The following is a 20004-nucleotide window of genomic DNA, read 5'->3' on the forward strand; positions in this document are numbered from 1 at the left end:
TATTAAAGCTTAACGTTCAGTCTTTTGCAGCATATTGTTCTTGTAAAAGATTTTTTTAAATGCCTCTAGCAGCTGTTTTTTGTGTGTGAATTTATATGAAGTCAGCAATGATTGAAAGAATACTGAAATCAATACAGTTTGATGGGTTTTTTTTTTTTTTTTTTACAGAATATCATGATTGACTCTGTTTATTCAAACATATGTAATAGAGATGCCATTTAAAAATTCAGCATAGCGGTATGAATCTATTTAACACTACTGACCTGTACACTTAAAAATGGTTAAGATGATAAATTTTATGTTACATATATTTTATCACAATTTTTCTTAAAAAAACCCAAAAAGGCTCAGAGACACAGACAAATGGGTAAGTGTACAGAATTCAAGCTTACAGCATCCATAGAGCTGCCTGGACTTGGGCTGAGTTCCTGTGCTCTCCATACATGAATATTTAATACTTCTAGTCTATTACTTAGAAAGTTTTTTTTCTTAATTTTTTTTAATGTTTATTCATTTTTGAAAGACAGAGACAGAGCACAAGCAGGGGTGGGGCGGAGAGAGGGGAGGGGGACACAGATCTGAAGCAGGCTCCAGGCTCCGAGCTGTCAGCACAGAGCCTGACGCGGGGGTCGAACTCACGAACCGTGAGATCATGACCTGGGCCGAAGTCGGATGCTCAACCGACTGAGCCACCCAGGCGCCCCTATTACTTACAAAGTTTTGAGATGCTATCACATCCATCTGCCATTAATCATTAAGACATCGTTCACTTATAGTCAAAGAAGAATTGATCAAGGAACCTCAGGAAATTTGCACAAAGAAATACACAAAAGTCTGTGTGCTTAGTGAATAAACACCCAAGTAAATAAATAAACCAAGGAGATTTATGGAAAAGATGTCTGGATACCACTTGGACCCCTCAAAAATAAAGTGTTGGAAGTCATGGTCTTTAAAAACTGGTCATAATGTGCATATGCATGTACACAGTACTTAATGTGAGAGCCAAGTGGGGGTAAGGAAATTGTGTGCCTGGTTACTACTTTGCTTGGAGAGGGGGAAAAATAATTAAAAACAGTACAACAGGGATGCCTGGCTGGCTCAGTGAGTAGAGCATGCAATTCTTGATCTCAGGGTCGTGAGTTCAAAGCCCATGTCGGGTGTAGAGATTACTTAAAAAAGCAACAGCAGTACAACATACTCATAAATACAGCTGTTATAAATAAATACTATTAAATGTATAATGTTAAATATTATACAACTATAGATGTTATCCAGAAAGCAGTGTTTTAAGTGGTAACGGAATTCAGGCCTCCTTTCAAAACTTCACCCTCTACTCTCCGCTTCAGGTACAGCAGAAATTAGACCAAGAGGATAAACAGCTCAAGAAATAACTTACAGTTAAGAATTGGTAGCTAACTGGCATCTGGAGAGTCAAAAGGCACAATTATTATTTGAAATAAAGAAATAGAAACGTTTGTATAAACAGTCATATATACTTATAATAACAAATAGAAATGAAGCATAATAAGAATACGGAGTAGAACAGAGGGGTTGAAAACGAATGGGAACTCTATAGTGTTATTACTTTCAAGACTGTAGCAGAACTTGAACAAAAATTTAATGGCTAGGATTAGTACTATACACAAATTTATTTAAAAATAAGCCATTCCTGGGGCGTCTGGGTGGCTCAGTGGGTTGAGCATCCAACTTCGGCTCACGTCATGATCTCACTGCTTGTGAGTTCGAGCCCCACATTGGGCTCTGTGCTGACAGCTCAGAGCCTGGATGGAGCCTGCTTGGGATTCTCTGTCTCCCTCTCTCTCTGCGCATCCCCTGCTCATGCTCTGTCTCTCTCTGTCTCTCAAAAATAAATAAACATTGGGGCACCTGGGTGGCTCAGTCAGTTAAGCATCCGACTTCAGCTCAGGTCATGATCTTGCAGTTCATGGGTTCGAGCCCCGCATTGGGCTCTGTGGTGACAGCTTGGAGCCTGGAGCCTGCTACGGATTGTGTGTGTGTGCATCTCTCTCTCTCTCTCTCTCTCTCTGCTCCTCCCCTACTCAGCTCTCTCTCTCTCTCTCAAAAATAAATAAACATCAAAATTTTTTAAAATAAATAAACAAACATTAAAAAAGAATTAAAAATAAGCCATTCCAGGGTGCCTGCCTTAGTTGGTAGAGTGTGTGACTCTTAATCTCAGGATTGTTAGTTTGAGCTCCACGTTAGGCATAGAGATAACTTTTAAGAAATCAAAAATAAGCCATTCCTTTTATCTTGAAATTGTCCTTTTTCTTTAAGATTTGTTTATTAAGGTTTATTTACTTCTTTGGGGGGAGGGGGAGGCTGGGGCAGAGAGAGAATTCCAAGCAGGCTCCACACTGTCAGAGTGGAGCCCGAAGTGGGATTCAACTCAGGACCATGAGATCATGATCTGAGCTGAAATCAAGAGTTGGACGCTTAACCGACTGAGCCACCCAGGCACCCTAAAATTAAATGTGTTTTTAAAAGATGCCTTGATGTGCTTGAAATTATCTGCCTGATTGCCCCATCATTAACTGCATGAAATGAATTAATATATATTAAATGTTTAATTCTTTAAACAGCAAATATATTTTGAGCACTTCCTGCACGTCTAGGCACTGTTAATAAACATGCAAACACTTGAGATTATAGTCGGTTGAGATTATATATATTGGCAGACAATATATGTACAAGTAGAAATACTACCTCCAAATAAAGGGATCAAGGAGACAGTGAGATGTACAGGGTTTGGAGCTTGGGGCAAGGAATGGGCTTGGGGTATACATTTGTGGCTCAGAAGCTCCTCGATGGCATTTGAAGCCATAGGACAGGTTGAGTTCACCTACATCAGGGCTGATTTTTTTTTCCTCCCAGGGACATTTGACAATGTCGGGGTACAATTTTGATTGAGGAAGGGTGAGTGCTACTGACTTCTAGCAGGTAGAGGACAGGGATGCTGCTAAAAACCCTACAATGCACAGGACAGCCCCACACCAAAGATGATCTGGCCCAAAATGGCAGTAGTGCCGAAGCTAGGAGACTCTGACCTAGAGACTAGATAAAGAAGAGAAGAAGAGAAGAGACCAAAGACTGAGCCCTGGGACACCCCTGCATTGAGGTCCAGGAGAAACTGCAAGGAGTAACAGTCAGATGGTGGAGCATGTGGATGGATGTTCCAGAAGCCACAGGACAAAAAGCGTTTCAAAGAGGAAGGGGCAACAGTGTCAAATGTTACTTAGTGATTGGATTAGAGGACTTGGAACTCACTGTGAAATCCAGCAAAATGGAAGCCTTGGGTAGCCTTGACAGGAAGAAAATAACAGCTCAGAGATCCGAAAGTAAGTTTTTGCCAGGGAAGTACACAGTAGGATGGTCCCAGAGTTTTGTCAAGGTATAAATTTCAAGTGAGACTACTCAGCACCAGCTGTTTTCTTCCAGCCATCTTTGGCTTCCAGGATGCAGATACAGAGTAGACAGAGCGTTGCATTTAATCAGAGCTGGGGCTGTACTAGGTGAGCGTAACAGAAATTAGAAAAAGTGTGGATGAAGTACGCCCTAGAGTGACAGATAGTGATGAGCCGTGGACTCCTCACTGGATAAAAAAAAGTGTGAATACAAGAAGTATCACCCCAGTGAGAACCTAGGAGTCCTAATATGGGGTTAAGGAACTTCTGAACTGGTTAAGAAAGTGATGTGCAAAATTGGAGTGGTAGTAGAATATAAAATACTTGAAATTGGGGGCACCTGGGTGGCTCAGGAAGTTGAACACCCAACTCTCGATTTTGGCTCAGGTCATGATTCATGGGTTCGAGCCCCATGCTTTTAGCATGGAGCCTCTTTGGGATTTTCTCTGTCCCTCTCTCCCTGCCGCTCCCCTGCTCAGACACACTCTGAGAGACACACTCTCTCAATCTCAAAAATAAACTTTAAAAAATAAATAAAATACTTGAAATCAAACTTTAGGTGGTAATACTGTATAGGAAATGACAGGAGTAGCTATTTTTTTCAAATCTATGTTCTGTTTGAGCATCTAACTAAGGTGGTAGTAAATGAAAGATGAGGGGCACCTGGGTAATTCAGTTAAGCGTCCAGCGTCAGCTCAAGTCATGATCTTGTAGTTCGTGAGTTCGAGCCCCACGTTGGGCTCTCTGCTGTCAGCACAGAGCCTGCTTTAGATCCTCTCTTTTCCTCTCTCTCTGCCCCTCTCCCATTTGAATGCACACACACACCCTCTCTCTCAAAAATAAATAAATATTAAAAAAAAAAAAAAGAAAATGGGAAGTGAGATAGTGAAGGAGATGAAAGAATATGCGGACAGGTAGCCTCTTGCTCATTATCTGTGTACATTGGCTCCAATCTCTCCAAAGCTAATGGCATTCGATATTTTTAAAACAACAGTCACCTGCCTCTTTCACACTGTTTCCTTTATCCATTTCAGTTTTTGGTTCCTGTGGTGAGAGTTCTGTTTCTTTTTACCTGCTTTACTGCATGTTTGTTTTTAACTGTAACCGGCATTTTCTTTCTTGTTTCTTTAGCTGTTCATCAACGATCTCTATTGTCGTGTTCTTTTCCAGTCAGAAGATGACCTATTTCAGTTGGGCATCCCAACTGAGGGCTCATTCCTCTACCTTTTAATAAGAAAAATCGCCACCCAACAATTTGCAGGCATACATCTTCTTTTAAACAAGCTGTCGTGGATCTAAAGAGCATGTTGGAGTGCGTAGTGTAGCTCAGGCTCTGAATTTGGAGCTGAGTTCACACCCCAAGTCCAGGCATTGACTATGAACACAGAAAGGTCACATGACCCCTTCGGTCCTGGTGTCATCACCTGCAAAATGGGGGTGATTCCACCCTCCTCGTAAACGTTTCATGAGAATTTCATGAAGTAATGGCACTAACGTGCTTTGCAAGTGACTAGTATTAGAGTTCACCAACCACAGCCTCGGAGTAAGGCACCTGTTTCGCAAATAAAGCTTTATTGGGACACAGCCACTGCATCCATATACATATATGTTCGGTGTCTGTGGCTGCTTCCACAATGCAACAGTGGAGTTGAGTAATTGTACAGAGACCATATGGCATACAAGTCTAAAATTACTACTGTCTGGCCCTATAAGAAAAAGTTTGCCAACCCCTGATTCAGAACATAAAATCATACTAAAATTAAGTTTCCCATTTAAAAAAAAAAAAAAGAATTCCCAGCACAGATTATTTCACTTACTCTTTATTTAGTACTTTGTACCCTGGACTTTATATTAAAACCTCAGTACAGGGGCGCCTGGGTGGCTCAGTCGGTTGAGCATCCGACTTCAGCTCAGGTCACAATCTCGCGGTCCGTGAGTTCGAGCCCCGCATCGGGCTCTGGGCTGATGGCTCAGAGCCTGGAGCCTGCTTCGGATTCTGTGTCTCCCTCTCTCTCTGCCCCTCCCCCATTCGTGCTCTGTCTCTCTCTGTCTCAAAAATAAATAAACGTTAAAAAAAATTTTTTTTAAATAAATAAATAAAACCTCAGTACATAGTAACTGTTGTTGTTTCAAAATACCCCTTCACCTCAAGTACTTCTTTGGAAACTTATCGTGCTGGTACCCAGTGAATTATTTCAAATGTTTTCCAGCCTTTTGAACTCAGCCCAGTAATGATGAAAAATTTTCCCACACATACACTTTCTGCCATCAAAATAATGACTAACAAATTCAGTCCTAATTTCAGTTCTGTCTTTACTGAGACATAAGCAGAGGGAAGAAAAGATGGCCTTCAGTTTGGCGATGGGTAACTTGCCATCTCTAAGTGTGGAAGAGACATTCTGGCTTCACTGCTGTCGCCCAAAAGCCTCTTCATTAAAATTAGTGCTCTCGAGTCAGAGAGAGTCCAAATACCCTAATCTGGATGCTATAATGTTGCTATTTTCATTCCAGCTAGTGAGGTCCAAGGTTTCAGCTGTTCCAAGCATAGATTTCCCCAGAGGCAAAATAACAAGTTTGCATTGTCTCAACTGGGGAAAACGTCCCACTGGGGAATTGTGAGATTTCAGTGAGAGCGGGAGCATAGGCACCACCTCTGCCTGCACAGATCTCTTCAGAGCCATTGCCATGTGGTCTGGGGCGAGAGCGAGCCGACGTTCTTGTCACCTACATCTTGGCTTGTGATTGCTGGGTTTGGCACCTGTTTTCTGCAGAGGTGATAATGTCTAGCAGCAAAGCTATCCTAATGGGTGGAGAAGGATTGCAGCGTTGTCTTTTTTAATAGGGAAAAAAAAAATCCTGTTAAGATTCAGAGACTTAAATGCTAATTGAGCTTCTTAATACTGAGAAACATGACTGAGAGTAAAATGATAAAATATTATAAATAATCTCACGGGACTAGGAAGTTTACAGACGGTTTTGAAAATCGTCACGTTTTAGATCTGGAAAGGCCCTTAACACAACACTGAGTCCTACTCCTTTTAGCAAATAGGAAAACTAAGAAACAGATGTTAGCCGACTTCATTGATTCGCACAAAGCCACAAAACTACTTAGCAGCAAAGCTTAGTCTCCTGATTCAATCCGGTCATCTTTGTGCTCCCCCAAATGGTATTTGTGGATTTCAGATAAGGCTCAAAATTGTGATCAGAATACCCTTTCGCGTTGACTTAGTAGCTTGCATGGTTAATTCATTTTCTTATTTAAAAATCCAAACAAAGGTGTCCAATAATTACTACCTAGCCAAATCTTCCTGTCTTTTGTACTTTGGAACACCTATGGTCTCACACATGGGACTTGGCAACAGTATGAGTGTTACACATGTAAGTTTTTAGATCTTTCCTGACGCAAGCATTTAAAAGAGAAAATCCTACAAGTTAACTTACTGTCAGCATCCGTGCAGCATGTATCTCAGTGAACCCTTTTGAACAACAACAAAAATACTTCTGTGAAGGGTTAGCCCCCAAATTTTAAAGTATTAACCAGTATTATCAGAGAAACAAGGCTACATACAGTTGGGTTCTTGCATTGTTGCTTGAAGCAGCGTTAAAGATACACTGACGTGGCTTCAATGCACCATTGAATAAATAAGGAGAGTTCTAAAGTTTAACGTGAGTGATTCGTGCAACTCGATGCTGAACTTTGGATTTTTTCCAAGGCTTCCAAGTTACTGAGAATCCACTAGGGTTTTATCCCCAACTCATAGATTTGAGGCAATTCATGTGCCTTTTATCTTAACATATTAGTTACCCTTTTTTAAGCTGCCATCTGAAAAAGATGAAATAAAGCTCTTCCCCCTGTGCCAACTAGTTGGACTGTATCTTATTTCCATGTATAAAGTAGTTAACAAGTGAAACATATGTCATGCTACTCTCTTTACTCATTTTAACAGAACAACTACAGACGAGGCCTTGAAAATACATTAATTGAGAGGTGTTAGGCTGCTTGTGAGTCTACTCTTGTCTGTTTCATTCTAGGACATCTTCCTGATCATTTTGTCTTTCGGGCAAAAACAGCTTGCTAGTTGCCTTTGTTCTGCATTTGTCGGCCATCCTATGGTCGTCCTAAAGTGATACTTCTTTGGGGGAATTTTGTGGGTGTACGTGTCGTTTTAAGAGTGTAGTTCAGGTGTAACCATCATTCCTAGTTTAAAATACCATGCCTAGTGTCTGTCTTGACAATTCAGAAGAAGCATCTCTTCCCCAAGTTGTAGGATTGTAATAATCAGAGAGGTGGGTTTTTCTTGGGAGTTTTCAAAACGAATAGGGATTATTTGCTCTGGCATTTTCTACCTCTCTGGAACCTTTCAAGTGCAAGTAATTCTAGTTAGCCAGGTTTGGGGGGGAGCTGTGAATTTTATCCGAAGTTCTGTCCAAAAAAGAACTATAATTTCGTTTGTTTCCTAAAATGTATAATACTTTTCTGTCATCTTAAAGAGAAGTCCTTGAACAAAAGTTAAACTTCTCTCCATCTCCCGAGGTGTTGTATGACTTTAGTCTTTGCATGAAGAGACCTTCCACTCCGAGAATTGGGTGTTTTACGGTCTCGGTAGGATTGTTTGTTGCCTTTTATTGGTTAGAGTACCTGCCTTAATTAACCATCCCTATGTCCAGTTTTAATTCCCACTTCTATTCTGCTGTGGTCTGGTAACAGTTTGAATGGAATTTTTATTATAGGGGAGTAAGCATGCTGAGATACGGTCTTCCAAGGCTTTTCTATAAGCCCTAACATTAACATCATATTTTCTTGGCTGATCAGAGGCCTTGAGCTCACTGCCTTGTTCTTGACTATATTCCAGAGAGATCAGAAATTATCAATTATTGGTCAATCTAAATTTTGTCAGATGTAAGAAAAAAAATTTTTTTAATTGCGTGTTTTCTTTACCATGAGCCAGATGTCCTTTATTTTCAAGAGTCATTCAGAACGATAAATTGGATACAATTGCGAGGTTAATTATGTCAGTGTTTGAAGATAGCCCCGTGGCTTTGATTTTTGTTGTTCTTGTTGTTGTTGGTCTTCTGAGGTTTTGAGGCCTTGTCTGGAAAACGACCATTTGGCAAGCCCTCTGCCTACCACTGCAAATTAAATCATTGCCAGGCACTTCTCCTCCTTGCCCTATTTCCTGTTTAAAAAGAGAGAGGAACGCTCAGGATTGACATTTATCTTAACTCTTCATGCCTGTTGTTCCTCATTTTCTGCCATTTTCCCAAAGAAAAGAGATACAAAAATTGAAGTTTGGGGGGAAATGACCTAATACTAATCACATATTAGTTATTTGATCTAGCAGTCAGATCAATCCTGATTTTTTTTTTCAAGAGTTGAAATGTTGACCTCTGTAACATGTTTGATCTTTAGAACAACTGTTCTTAGAAAACAGATTATCTGTTGCCAGAGCTGTCTGTGGGTGTGGGTGTGTGTAAAACTTTATATCAGTGTTTTAAAATGTTGCTTGACCATGGGGTATTAATTCCGAATGGTATTATGAACAGCAAAACCCTGATAGTTTCCTGGATTAGACCTATTAGAGTTGTTTAGATAACACACTTTGAATTACTTCCTCTCAGGAAACATTGAAACTGGAAATGTTAAGCAGGCACGCATACCGAAGCACTTAGACAGAACGCATTGTTTCTTTTGCTCTTAAAAAAATAAAAAAGGAAAGAAATTATGCAAATAAATCACATCTGTGGAAACCAGAGGAGACTGGCTCAACTGCCAGAGGAAGAGCATTTATTCAGGAGATTCTTCACCCGTCACCAACAGTGACCACAAGATCGGTTGGGACGTTAGTCTCATAATTTATGCAGAACTCATTGCTGGCATTAATGATGCCATCAGGGTTGGGAGCGTGGAATTACAGATTGTACTCACATGTGTTATACATCTTTATGTATGGGAGTAGGAGTAACTTCCTCTAGAAGTATACACATACACAAGAACGTAGACAAAACTGTTGAATGTGCCCAGAGAGTGACATTTAGTAAGGATAATTCTGAGCTGTTTAAACTGTGCACGTCCCGTCTTGATTTGTGTCTCACAAGCTACACGGACGTTCGCTTTCATTTCTTTTCATGTGTGGTACTCACTAGACCCTATGATTTCTTCATTCTAGAAGGTGTATGTTTATAAAGGTAAATTAGGAAAAATATATTAAGTTGATTTAAAGGTCTAGAAAGAAACATATGCTCTGTTACTCCGTCGCAATTGAGAAGCTCCTTGGATGTTAACTGGAAATAGTTTGTTGTGTGAGTGAGTGTGTGTGTGTTTCTCAAGTCTCATGAGAACCCTTTCTCTCAACATCCCTGTCTCCATCCTGATCCAAATGGATGAACTGCCAAGTTTTTTACAAAGTTTTACTAAAAAGGAAGTACAGCAGTGCATCTGAGCATTTTGGAGGCTAGTCTGCCTTAAAACGGTATATTTTTTTGAATCATTTCAATATGTTCACTTCCTTTGGGATGTAACTGTAAGGATATTTCAGGCCCTATTCTGACATTAAGTTTTATTTTGGGATAACACATTGAATAAAAACTTGAGCAATTCTTCAGTACAGAAGAAAGGATAATGCTTAAAGTAGTGGTTAGGGCTTGAAAACAGTAGTAGGTAGAAATAGAAGCCAACATGAACCTACACAGAGGTGAAAGTCAGTATGAAACAGAATTATTAAGAAGTTAAATGTTTTTGTGGGGTGCCTGGGTGGCCCAATTGGTTAAGAATCTGACTTTGGCTCAGGTCATAGTGTCACGGTTCAGGAGTTCAAGCCCTACATAGGCACCAACCCCACGGTCTGCTGTCCACGCAGAGCCCTTTCAGATCCTCTGTCCCCTCTCTCTCTGCCGTCCCCTGCTCATGCTCACTCTCTCTCAAAATAAATAAAAGAATTTAAATGTTTGGGGGGCAACTGGCTGGCTCAGTTGGTAGAGAATTCAACTCTTGATCTCAGGGTTGTGAATTCGAGCCCCAAATTGGGCACAGAGCTTACTTTTTACAACTTCTTTAATGTTTTTATTGTTCATAAAAGTAATATTAATGGCCTCTATTTATTGAGAACTTGCCACTGTGGGAAGTTGTTTACATACACTGATTAAGCTAGTAGAGTAGACGGTAGCGGTAATGTTCTCATTTTGTCTGAGGTCACCTAATACTAAAGGCAGATACAAACTCAGCTCATAACTTAGTTAATAGTTTTGTTCCAGTTAATTTCCAAAGGCCATAGATCTTTTCATTCATCTATCCCTGGGCTCGGCAAACTTTTTCTGTAGAGGGACAAAGAATAAATACATTTGTGGTGGGGCACCTGGGTGACTCAGTGAGTTAACAGTCCAACTCTTGGTGCCAGCTCAGGTCTTGATCTCATGGTTGAGAGTTCAAGCCCCGCATTGTGCTCCACACCCAACATGGAGACTACTTTTTAAAAAATTTGTTTTAGTTTGCGGGCTTACAGTTACCGTTGCACCCACTCAACGCTGCCATTGTAGAGTGAAAGCAGTCGTAAACTGTGCATAAAGGAATGAACACAGCAATGTCCTAATAAAACTTTATTTACAAAGTCAGATGGTGGGCCACATTTGGACTATGCACAATAGTTTGCTGACTTCTGATCTGTATGCTAACTGAAAATAAAAGCCTTAGGGATAAACTAAAAGTAGAATGAATAGCAAATGAATCTTCATAGGGACTCTTCGTGATCAAAGTCAAGAGAATAAAGTAACTGAAGCCTTGAGGCTACAAGTCCTGTGGGAAAAGAAAGTCAGCCCTGATATGTGCCAAATACTATAATTTATAAATGATTTATTAGCTTAAAAAAAACCCTCTTCTCTGGGCACCTGGGTAGCTCAGTCGGTTGAGCATCTGACTCTTGATTTCAGCTCAGGTCATGCTCCCGGGTCGTAGAATGGAGCCCTGCATCAGGAGCATGGAGCCTACTTACTCCCTTGCTCCCTCTCTTTTTAGAAAAAAGAACAACCTAATCTATATTCTTTAAAACTCCCAAGGTCATAAAAAACAAGGAAAGACCAAGAAACTCACAGAATAAAGGACTGGATGCCTTGTGATATCCTGGCTTGATCCTGGAACAGAAAAAGGAGATTAGTGGGAAAAAAATTAATGAAGTCCAAATAAAGCTTTGTGGTTGACTTAGTAGTCTTGTATTAGTGTTAATTTCTTAGTTTTGATAATAACGTGCCACGGTTCAGTAGTATGTAACAGGAGAAATTAGACAAAGGGTTTACAACTTTGCACCTTTTCTGCAAATCTGAAATTATTCCAAATAAGTTCATTTATATTTATTTTATTTTATTTTATTATTTTATTTTTGTTAGAGAGTGTGCAAGCAGGATAGAGGGTCAGCAGGGTGGGGGAAGAGAATCTCAAGCAGGCTCCACGCTCAGCACAGAGACTGATTCGGGGCTCCATCCAGTATCCTTGGGATCATGACCTGAGCTGAAATCAAGAGTCAGATGCTCAACCTACTGAGCCACCCAGGCCCCCCAAATTGTGCTTATTTATTATTAATTTATTTATTTAGATTCCTAAACTTATTCCAATATAGACGCCCAGATGAATACAGAGTCTGAAAGTAAATACAATTAAATTGAGGTCTTGTTAAAAATAATAGCAACACTTAATCTGAGTCACCTAAAATGGATTTTGGGAGCCTGAACTACCATTAGAATAATATTGTGCTGGCATTTATGTTCTGATAGTGCCTGCTACAGAGAAACACACTTCACTAACAAGACAATGGAGCTGTTTGTTTTCTATAGCACTAATAGGGATTGACAGATTGCTGTTCCAAAGTTTAAAATTACATAGAATGACCTAGAATAGTGGGTAAGAAACTATTTACAGAGATTGCCACAGGTTTTCTAAACACACACTGATGATTACCGCTTAGTAAATAACATGAACATTGCTGGTCACTTTACCCAGATGCTTTTTCAGTAACATAAAAGAAAAAAAAAAATCTATCTCCAGCTTAGTATAAATAAGCTTGATACGAAAACCTGACAAAGATAACATAATAGAGCTATAGACTAATTTCACCTGTGACTGAGATACATAAGTCATAGAGGAAATAGTATCAGAAGAATCATGTAGTGTAGTTTTAAGTGCACCACGCTCATAATTATTTCAGGCATGTAGGGTTGTTTCAATATTTGAGAATCTACTCATATAAAACATAGCACATCAAAATTAAAAATAAACATGACTATTTTATTGGATACAGAAATGGCATTTGATTAAAAACATTTTTAAAATTTCTTTGTAGAGGGGCACCTGGGTGTCTCAGTTGATTGAGTGTCCGACTCTCTTGATTTCGGCTCTTAGCATGATCTCACAGTTGTGAGGTCAAGCCCTACTTCAGGCTCTGCAATGACAGCGTGGAGCCTGCTTGGGTTTCTCTCTCTCCCTCTCTCTCTCTCTGCCCCTCCGTTGCTCTCTGTCTCTCTCTCTCTCTCAAAATAAATAAACATTAAAAAAAAAATTCTTGTAGAAACATTTAGAAAACTAGAATTGGTAAGACACATTACTAATATGATTTAAAAAATCCATGTCAAACCATCAAATTCCTCATTTGATATTAAAATACTGATGATATTCATATTAAAATATGGAACAACACTCTCACCACCATACTGTTGTCAGGGAGAAGGGTTGAAAACTAAAAAAAAAAAAAAAAAAAAAGATAAAGTTTGCATTGGTTACATAAGATTTAGTCACTTAAGAATTTCAAGGTGATCAACTGGAAAAAACTCTTGCAGTGAGGTTCCTGGACATAGGGGATCACAACAAATCATATGCAGCAAGTACAAATGAACAGCAACATTCAGGGATCGACAACAAAGGCAAACTTAATTAAGGAAATAAAATCTCAATAAATGATGAGCATTGTCATGTGCTTATTTATAAATATGATGATGATGTCACTCCTTGCCAAAATAGGTAGATTCACTGCCAATAAAATTACCAATGCAAACCATAGACAAAATGATTGTGAAGTTAATCTGGAAAAATAGGCAAAAATATCTAAAATTTTCTTAGTGTCCTGTTTTAACTTTTTTTTAAGTTTATTTATTTTGAGAGACAGAGCAGAGGAGGGGCAGAGAGAGAGGGAGAGAGAGAACCCCAGGCAGGCTCCGTACTGCCAGCATGGAGCCTGATGCAAGGTTCGAACTCACAAAAGGTGAGATCGTGACCTGGGCCAAAACCAAGAGTCGGACACTTAGCCGACTGAGCCACCCAGGTGCCCCCTGTTTTAATTTTTTATTTTGAAATACTTGCAGTCTTAAAAAAATTTTGCAAGAATAATAAAAGATCTCCCTAAATACAATAATAACAGATCACCCTAAACACCTTACCAGATTCACCAGCTTTTAACATTTTGCCACGTTTGTTTCATCATCTTCTACCCCGTATATACACATATACATACACACATATAACTTATATTTTTCTGAATCATTTCAGAGTGAATTACATACATTATGCCCTTTCCTCCTTAATACATCAGTGTATATTTCTAAAATAAGGATATTTTCTTATGTAAAAATAGTATATTTTTACATAAGTGATGTAATACTCTACAATCCATCCAAGATGTACTTCATAGCATTTTTTTCCCTTTAGTTCAGAATCCATTCCAGGATTGCATGTTGCAGTTATGTTGCATTTTGTCTTTAATTCACTTTAACCTGGAGCAGTTCTTCAACCTTTCTTGTCTTTCATCACATGGATGTTTTTCAAGAACATACACCAGGTATTTTATACAATATTTCTCAATTTGGGTTTGTCAGTTCTTTCTTTGTAATTAGGTAATTAGATTCTAGTAATGCAGTTGCAGGTGGAATGTTCTATAACTGAGGTCCTAAAATCAGGAATCACATCCAGAGGCACACGACATGGGGATCCCCCTCTGGTTGTATTAAATTTGATCACCTGGTCAGAGTGTTGTTAAGTTTCTCCAGTCTGTAGTTACTTTTTCTCCCCTCGCGATCAGTATGCATTTTGAGGGAAGACACTCTAAGACCACTCACATAACCTACTCAATCAAACTCATCCTATAAATTAAGCTTTCATTGATATTTCTTGTGTAGACCAATCTTGAATCCCATCACTCCTGTGCATGTCACCTTACCCCCTTCATTTTTTTCATTCATTCCTCATTTTGATAACAGTGTGGATTTAGGCATTCCTGCTTTGTTCAATAGATTATAATTCATTGCAGTCTTTATGTATTATGATGCTCAAATCATCCCAGATTTGGCCAGTGGAGGCCAATTCAGGCTGACTCCTGTGTCCTTTTGACATGTTCCCATCATGTCGGGAGCACTTCTTCACTTTCTGGCACAACAAAATGTCCCAAGCTTATCTTATACCTTTCCTGCCCTAGTCCTGGAATCAAGATTCCTTTTAGTAGGGAATGGTTTGGGACACTATGTATATTCGGTGATGTCTTTACTTCTAATCCCTTGGAAAGAACAAAGCTAAGACATAGATGTGTGCGAGCATGTACAGCTTCCTAAAATTATGAGTTAATACCAGTACCTCCCAATTTCAGTCAACCCAGCAGAGTTCTTTCTTACCTTTCCTAGTTCCACATTTCTGTCTTCCCTCCACAGTGAAAACTCTGGCTCTCAAGAGAATATGTTTACTCATTTGTTTATTTTTACAATATACATAAATGGTCTCAGAATCCCTATGTCCATTCTCTTATGCAAAATAAATCTACCTAAAAGAACACCATAGTAGTTGGTCTTTTTTTCCCTACTGGCAATTTATGTCAAAGCATTTTAAAGTTACTTGGATGATTTCTCTGTCTCTGTCCCCTGTGTGGTAAGTTTTTCTTTGAAATAAGATTGGATTTATCTGTTTCCATTTGCATTCAGCTTTCAGTTTCTTTTAAATTTTTGTTGACTTTATTTTATTTTTGGAATATGTTGGAACATTAGCATATCTCCTAAACATTAAAACTCGATAGCAAGGCACACTCACAGAGGTGTCCCTCCCTCCTTACCTCCCTTAAGTACCAATTTCATTGTTTTCTGGCTTGTTTTTCTTGTATTCCTTTTTTTATATATATAAAAATAAGCAGAAAAATATATACTGATTTTTTTTCCTTCTTTCTTAAATGAAAAGGTATTATATTGTATAAACTTTTATGCACTTTGGGTTTTTTTTTTTCACTTAATATATCATGGAAGTCATTTCATGTTAATTCATTGAACTCGTTCTTTTTTGCATAATACATTTGGTGTTTGTGCCTCAGTTTATCCTATCAATTTCTTATGTTTGGGCATTTAGATTGGTTCTGGTATTGTACAAATACAAATAATACTCAACTTTGTGCATTTGTATTTTCATACTGATGGAGGAATGTCTTTGGGTAATTTCCTAGAAGTAGGATTGCTGAGTGGAGGGATAAATGGGTGCATAGTTTGGTTAGATATTGTCAAATTCCCCGCCATGGGGAAATCATTTTGTATTTCCACCAGCTATGAACAAGAGTACCTGTTTCCTCATAGCCTCCCCAGCTGAGTATGAGTTCAAGCTTTTATCAGTGTTCGAGATAAGACGCGGTATCTCAGTATAATTTTCATTTATTTTTCTCTAATTATAAAAGAAGTTGAACATCTTTTCCTTGGTTTGAAGTCTGTTGTGCACTTTTTTTTAGTGAATTGGCTTTTTATGACTTTTGCCAGTTTTTCTGGAGGATTTTTGGTCATTTTTTTAAAAGTTGCTTATGTAGGAGCACCTGCGTGGCGCAGGTCCATTAAGCATCCAACTCTTGACCTCAGCTCAGGTCACAATCACACGGGTCGTGGGTTCAAGCCCTGCATCGGGCTTTGTGCTGATGATGCAGAGCCTGCTTGGGATTCTCTCTCCCTCCCTCTCTCTGATCCCCCCCACCACTTGTGCGCACACTCTCTCTCTCAAAATTTAAGTTGCGTATGTATTAAGGGTGTTAGTTCTTTACTTGCAGAAATATTGCAGATATTTTCTCTCAGACTGTTACTTGACTTTTGACTTTGCTTCTCGTTTCTTGCCACCCAAAAATGTTTTGAGTCAGAATAACCACAAATGAGGGCTTTTGTTATCAGATCTGAAAATGTAAGATAAAGACGTAGAAATTGAAACAACTTAGTTATGATGAGACAGTAGGCAGAAAGGTCATTAAGATAAATGGCCCCAAAGTAGATACAAATATAAGTTACAATAAATGTATGTGTTTTATAATTTTTTTGATTTTTTTATTTGGACTCCATGCCCAGCATGGGGCTTGAACTCACAACCCTGAGATCAAGAGTCACACGCTCTACCCACTGAGCCAGGCAGGCACCCCATGTGTTATATAAATTTAGTGCATGATCAAAGTAGCAGCACTTCAAATACGTGATGAAAATAGTTATTTAGGAAGTATACTGGGCAGTCATTAACTGTTTAAAAAATGAAAGTGAGATCTCTACCTTTCATAATCCATCAAAGAAATTTTAATTAAATAAGTTAAATAGTTAATAAATGAAACACCATCAAAATACTAGAAGAAAATATTGGTTAAATATATCAGTTTTTCTCAATCTCAGCACTACTGAAATCTGGACTAGATCATTCTTTGCCATGAAGGATTGTTCGGTGATTGTGGCATGTTTAACAACATACCTGGCCTCTACCTGCTAGGTATAAGTAGCACCCACCCAGCCATGACAATCAAAAACATCTCCAAACTTTGTCAGATGTCCCCAGGGCCTGGAGAATGGGGACAAAATCACGCCTAACTCAGAACCAATGATTTCTATTAACTAGTAGAAGCATAATGCCCAAGAATGAAATTACAAAGGAAAATTCTGAAAATGTTTGCTACATAGGAAGACAAACCTTTAGCACTTAAAGAAGTTATAAAGTTGAAATTCAAGCAACAAATTGAAAATATAGAGCATAAAGGACATTCACATTACATGAAAAGTAACAGGTAAGATGACCATCCCATTAGCAAAATGGGTGAAGGACACAGATAGACGGTCACAAAGAGACCTAAATAGCCACATAAAAAATACCAAAACATATTCACTATCCTAATAGTCAACTAAAGCAAATGGAAATAAAATGTGAATGAATAAACGCAGGATGCATGCTTTACCTTTAATATTGGCAAATGTTAAACTTCTTTATCCTGAGTATGGAGAGGCAGGTAATTTCATAAAGTGGAAGTATAAATAACTATAACATTGATAAAGCACAACAGCAAGTACATATTAGACCTCTCAAGTGTATATATAGCTTTACCCATGCAATTCAACTTCTGGGCCTTTATCCTAAGGAAATAGTTGAACTGTAAAAAAAAATAAATAAATAAAATAAAATTCGTTGCAGTACTATTTACAATTGCCAAACATTGGGAAAACTCATCGAATAATAAAGAACCAGTCAAAAATTAAGGCACATCCCCAGATAATCAAATACAGAAGGTCAGTACATGAGAAAATGAATATAGTGAGAAACGAAACAAGAAAACTGTGTGTGTGTGTGTGTGTTCACAAATCTCTGAGATAGACGACACGTCTCATTTCTTTTTTTCTCTTGTTTATATAAAATTGTTAACATAGATTATCTTTAGTGGTAAAACTATAGAATTTGTTCATTTTTACATCTGTATTTTCTAATATTTCTTCCAATGAACATGAGTAGAATAAAATTCAAGAACAGGGAGAAATAAAACATTTTTACATCCTCTGTCCCAATTCCAATTTCAGAAAGTTTCATAAAATTTTAATACTAAAAAATAAGGAATTTTCTTACAGTGGTGTTCATGGAAGCGTTTTTTATAACTGGAAAAGACAGAATGATGAGATTAATGTCCCCAAATAATTATTCATACGATAGGCTATTCTACATAGACAAAGAAACTGGAAGGATGTTTATCAAACCATTAACCATGGCTGTCTCTGAATCAGGCCCGTGGGTGTTATTTTCTTTTTGTGTCTTTTCTCTGTGCTTCTCAAATTTTTATTAATGAACAGATTGCTTTTTTCTTCAGAGCAGAGTGTGTTTTTAAAAGGTTAAATGATTATCTTCGTGTTATTGTTAACCATATAAATTTTATACAAGGAATGTTAAAATAGCGTTTTCCTCTGTATGTGTGCTCGTGTATCTTAATGGCAAGTTGTCTCCTTCTTTGTGGGAATGGACTAAGGGAAACTAATCTAAAATTTGATATATCCTATTGTAGGTTGCTTCGGGTGAGTGCAACGAGGACACCGAAGTTTACAACATCACCCTTTGTACTGGGGATGAACTCACTCTAATGGGGCAGGCAGAAATCTTGTATGCAAAGACTTTCAAAGAGAAGTCACGACTCAACACAATCTTCAAAAAGATTGGGAAACTCAATTCCATCAGTAAGCTGGGCAAAGGCAAAATGCCCTGCCTCATTTGCATGAATCACCGGACCAATGAAAGCATTAGCCTTCCATTCCAGTGCAAGGGCAGATTTAGCACCCGGAGTCCCCTGGAGCTTCAGATGCAGGAGGGCGAGCACACCATCCGCAACATTGTGGAGAAAACCAGGCTCCCCGTGAATGTGACTGTGCCCAGCCCTCCCCCCAGGAACCCCTACGACCTCCACTTCATCCGTGAGGGGCATCGCTATAAGTTTGTGAACATCCAGACCAAGACAGTGGTGGTTTGCTGTGTGCTGCGGAACAACAAGATCCTCCCCATGCACTTCCCTTTGCACTTGACCGTCCCCAAGTTTAGCCTCCCAGAACACTTGGTGAAGGGAGAAGTGTGGCCCGAAACCCTGGTCCATCACTGGCTGGGTATCTGCCAGGAACAGTTCGACATCGATGAGTATTCCCGGGCTGTCCGAGACGTGAAAACTGACTGGAATGAGGACTGCAAGAGCCCCAAGAAGGGCCGGTGCTCTGGCCACAACCACGTGCCCAATTCGCTTAGCTACGCTCGCGATGAGCTCACCCAGTCCTTCCACCGGCTCTCCGTCTGTGTGTATGGCAACAATCTCCATGGCAACAGCGAGGTGAACCTTCATGGCTGCAGGGACCTGGGGGGAGAGTGGGCCCCCTTTCCTCATGACATCCTGCCCTACCAGGACCTGGGTGACAGTGGGAGCGACTACCTTTTCCCGGAAGCCAGTGAGGAGTCAGCAGGCATCGCAGGCAAGTCAGAACTCCCGTACGAAGAGCTCTGGCTGGAGGACGGCAAGCCCAACCAGCAGCCCCTCACTCGTTCCCTGAGCGAGGAGAGCAGATGCGATCAGCCCAGAGGTTCTGTCCGGTCCAAGTGCGCAGCCTCTCCTCTTCCTGCCCCCGGAGCTCTGGGAGCGGCAGTGAAGTCTTCAGAGATCGCCCTACCTCCGCCTCCAGTGCCTCCCAAATCTGAAGCCGTAAGTCCCTTCTGTTTTTGAGTGATGGCACCCTTCCGTCTCTCTGCTCAGGCGCCTACTAATGCATCTTCTTTCCTAAAGAAAAGGAAAACTCCCCGATGGGAAAGTATCCGGAGAAGCAAATC

The 20004-nt window shown here is 39.5% G+C and overlaps 1 protein-coding gene across 5 annotated transcripts in view; it reads left to right on the forward strand.

The window, feature by feature from the left end:
- GAREM1 (GRB2 associated regulator of MAPK1 subtype 1) overlaps nucleotides 1–20004 on the forward strand; it is a 200046-nt gene that overhangs the window by 162056 nt on the left and 17986 nt on the right. For all 5 annotated transcript variants that reach the window (XM_049619530.1, XM_049619531.1, XM_049619532.1 and 2 more), the window contains one exon: nucleotides 18707–19879. In XM_049619530.1, coding sequence (XP_049475487.1) covers nucleotides 18707–19879 — 1173 coding nt within the window. The remainder of the gene's footprint in view (nucleotides 1–18706; nucleotides 19880–20004) is intronic.

This window comes from Panthera uncia (genome assembly GCF_023721935.1).
Source record: "Panthera uncia isolate 11264 chromosome D3 unlocalized genomic scaffold, Puncia_PCG_1.0 HiC_scaffold_8, whole genome shotgun sequence".
Classification (NCBI taxonomy): domain Eukaryota; kingdom Metazoa; phylum Chordata; class Mammalia; order Carnivora; family Felidae; genus Panthera; species Panthera uncia.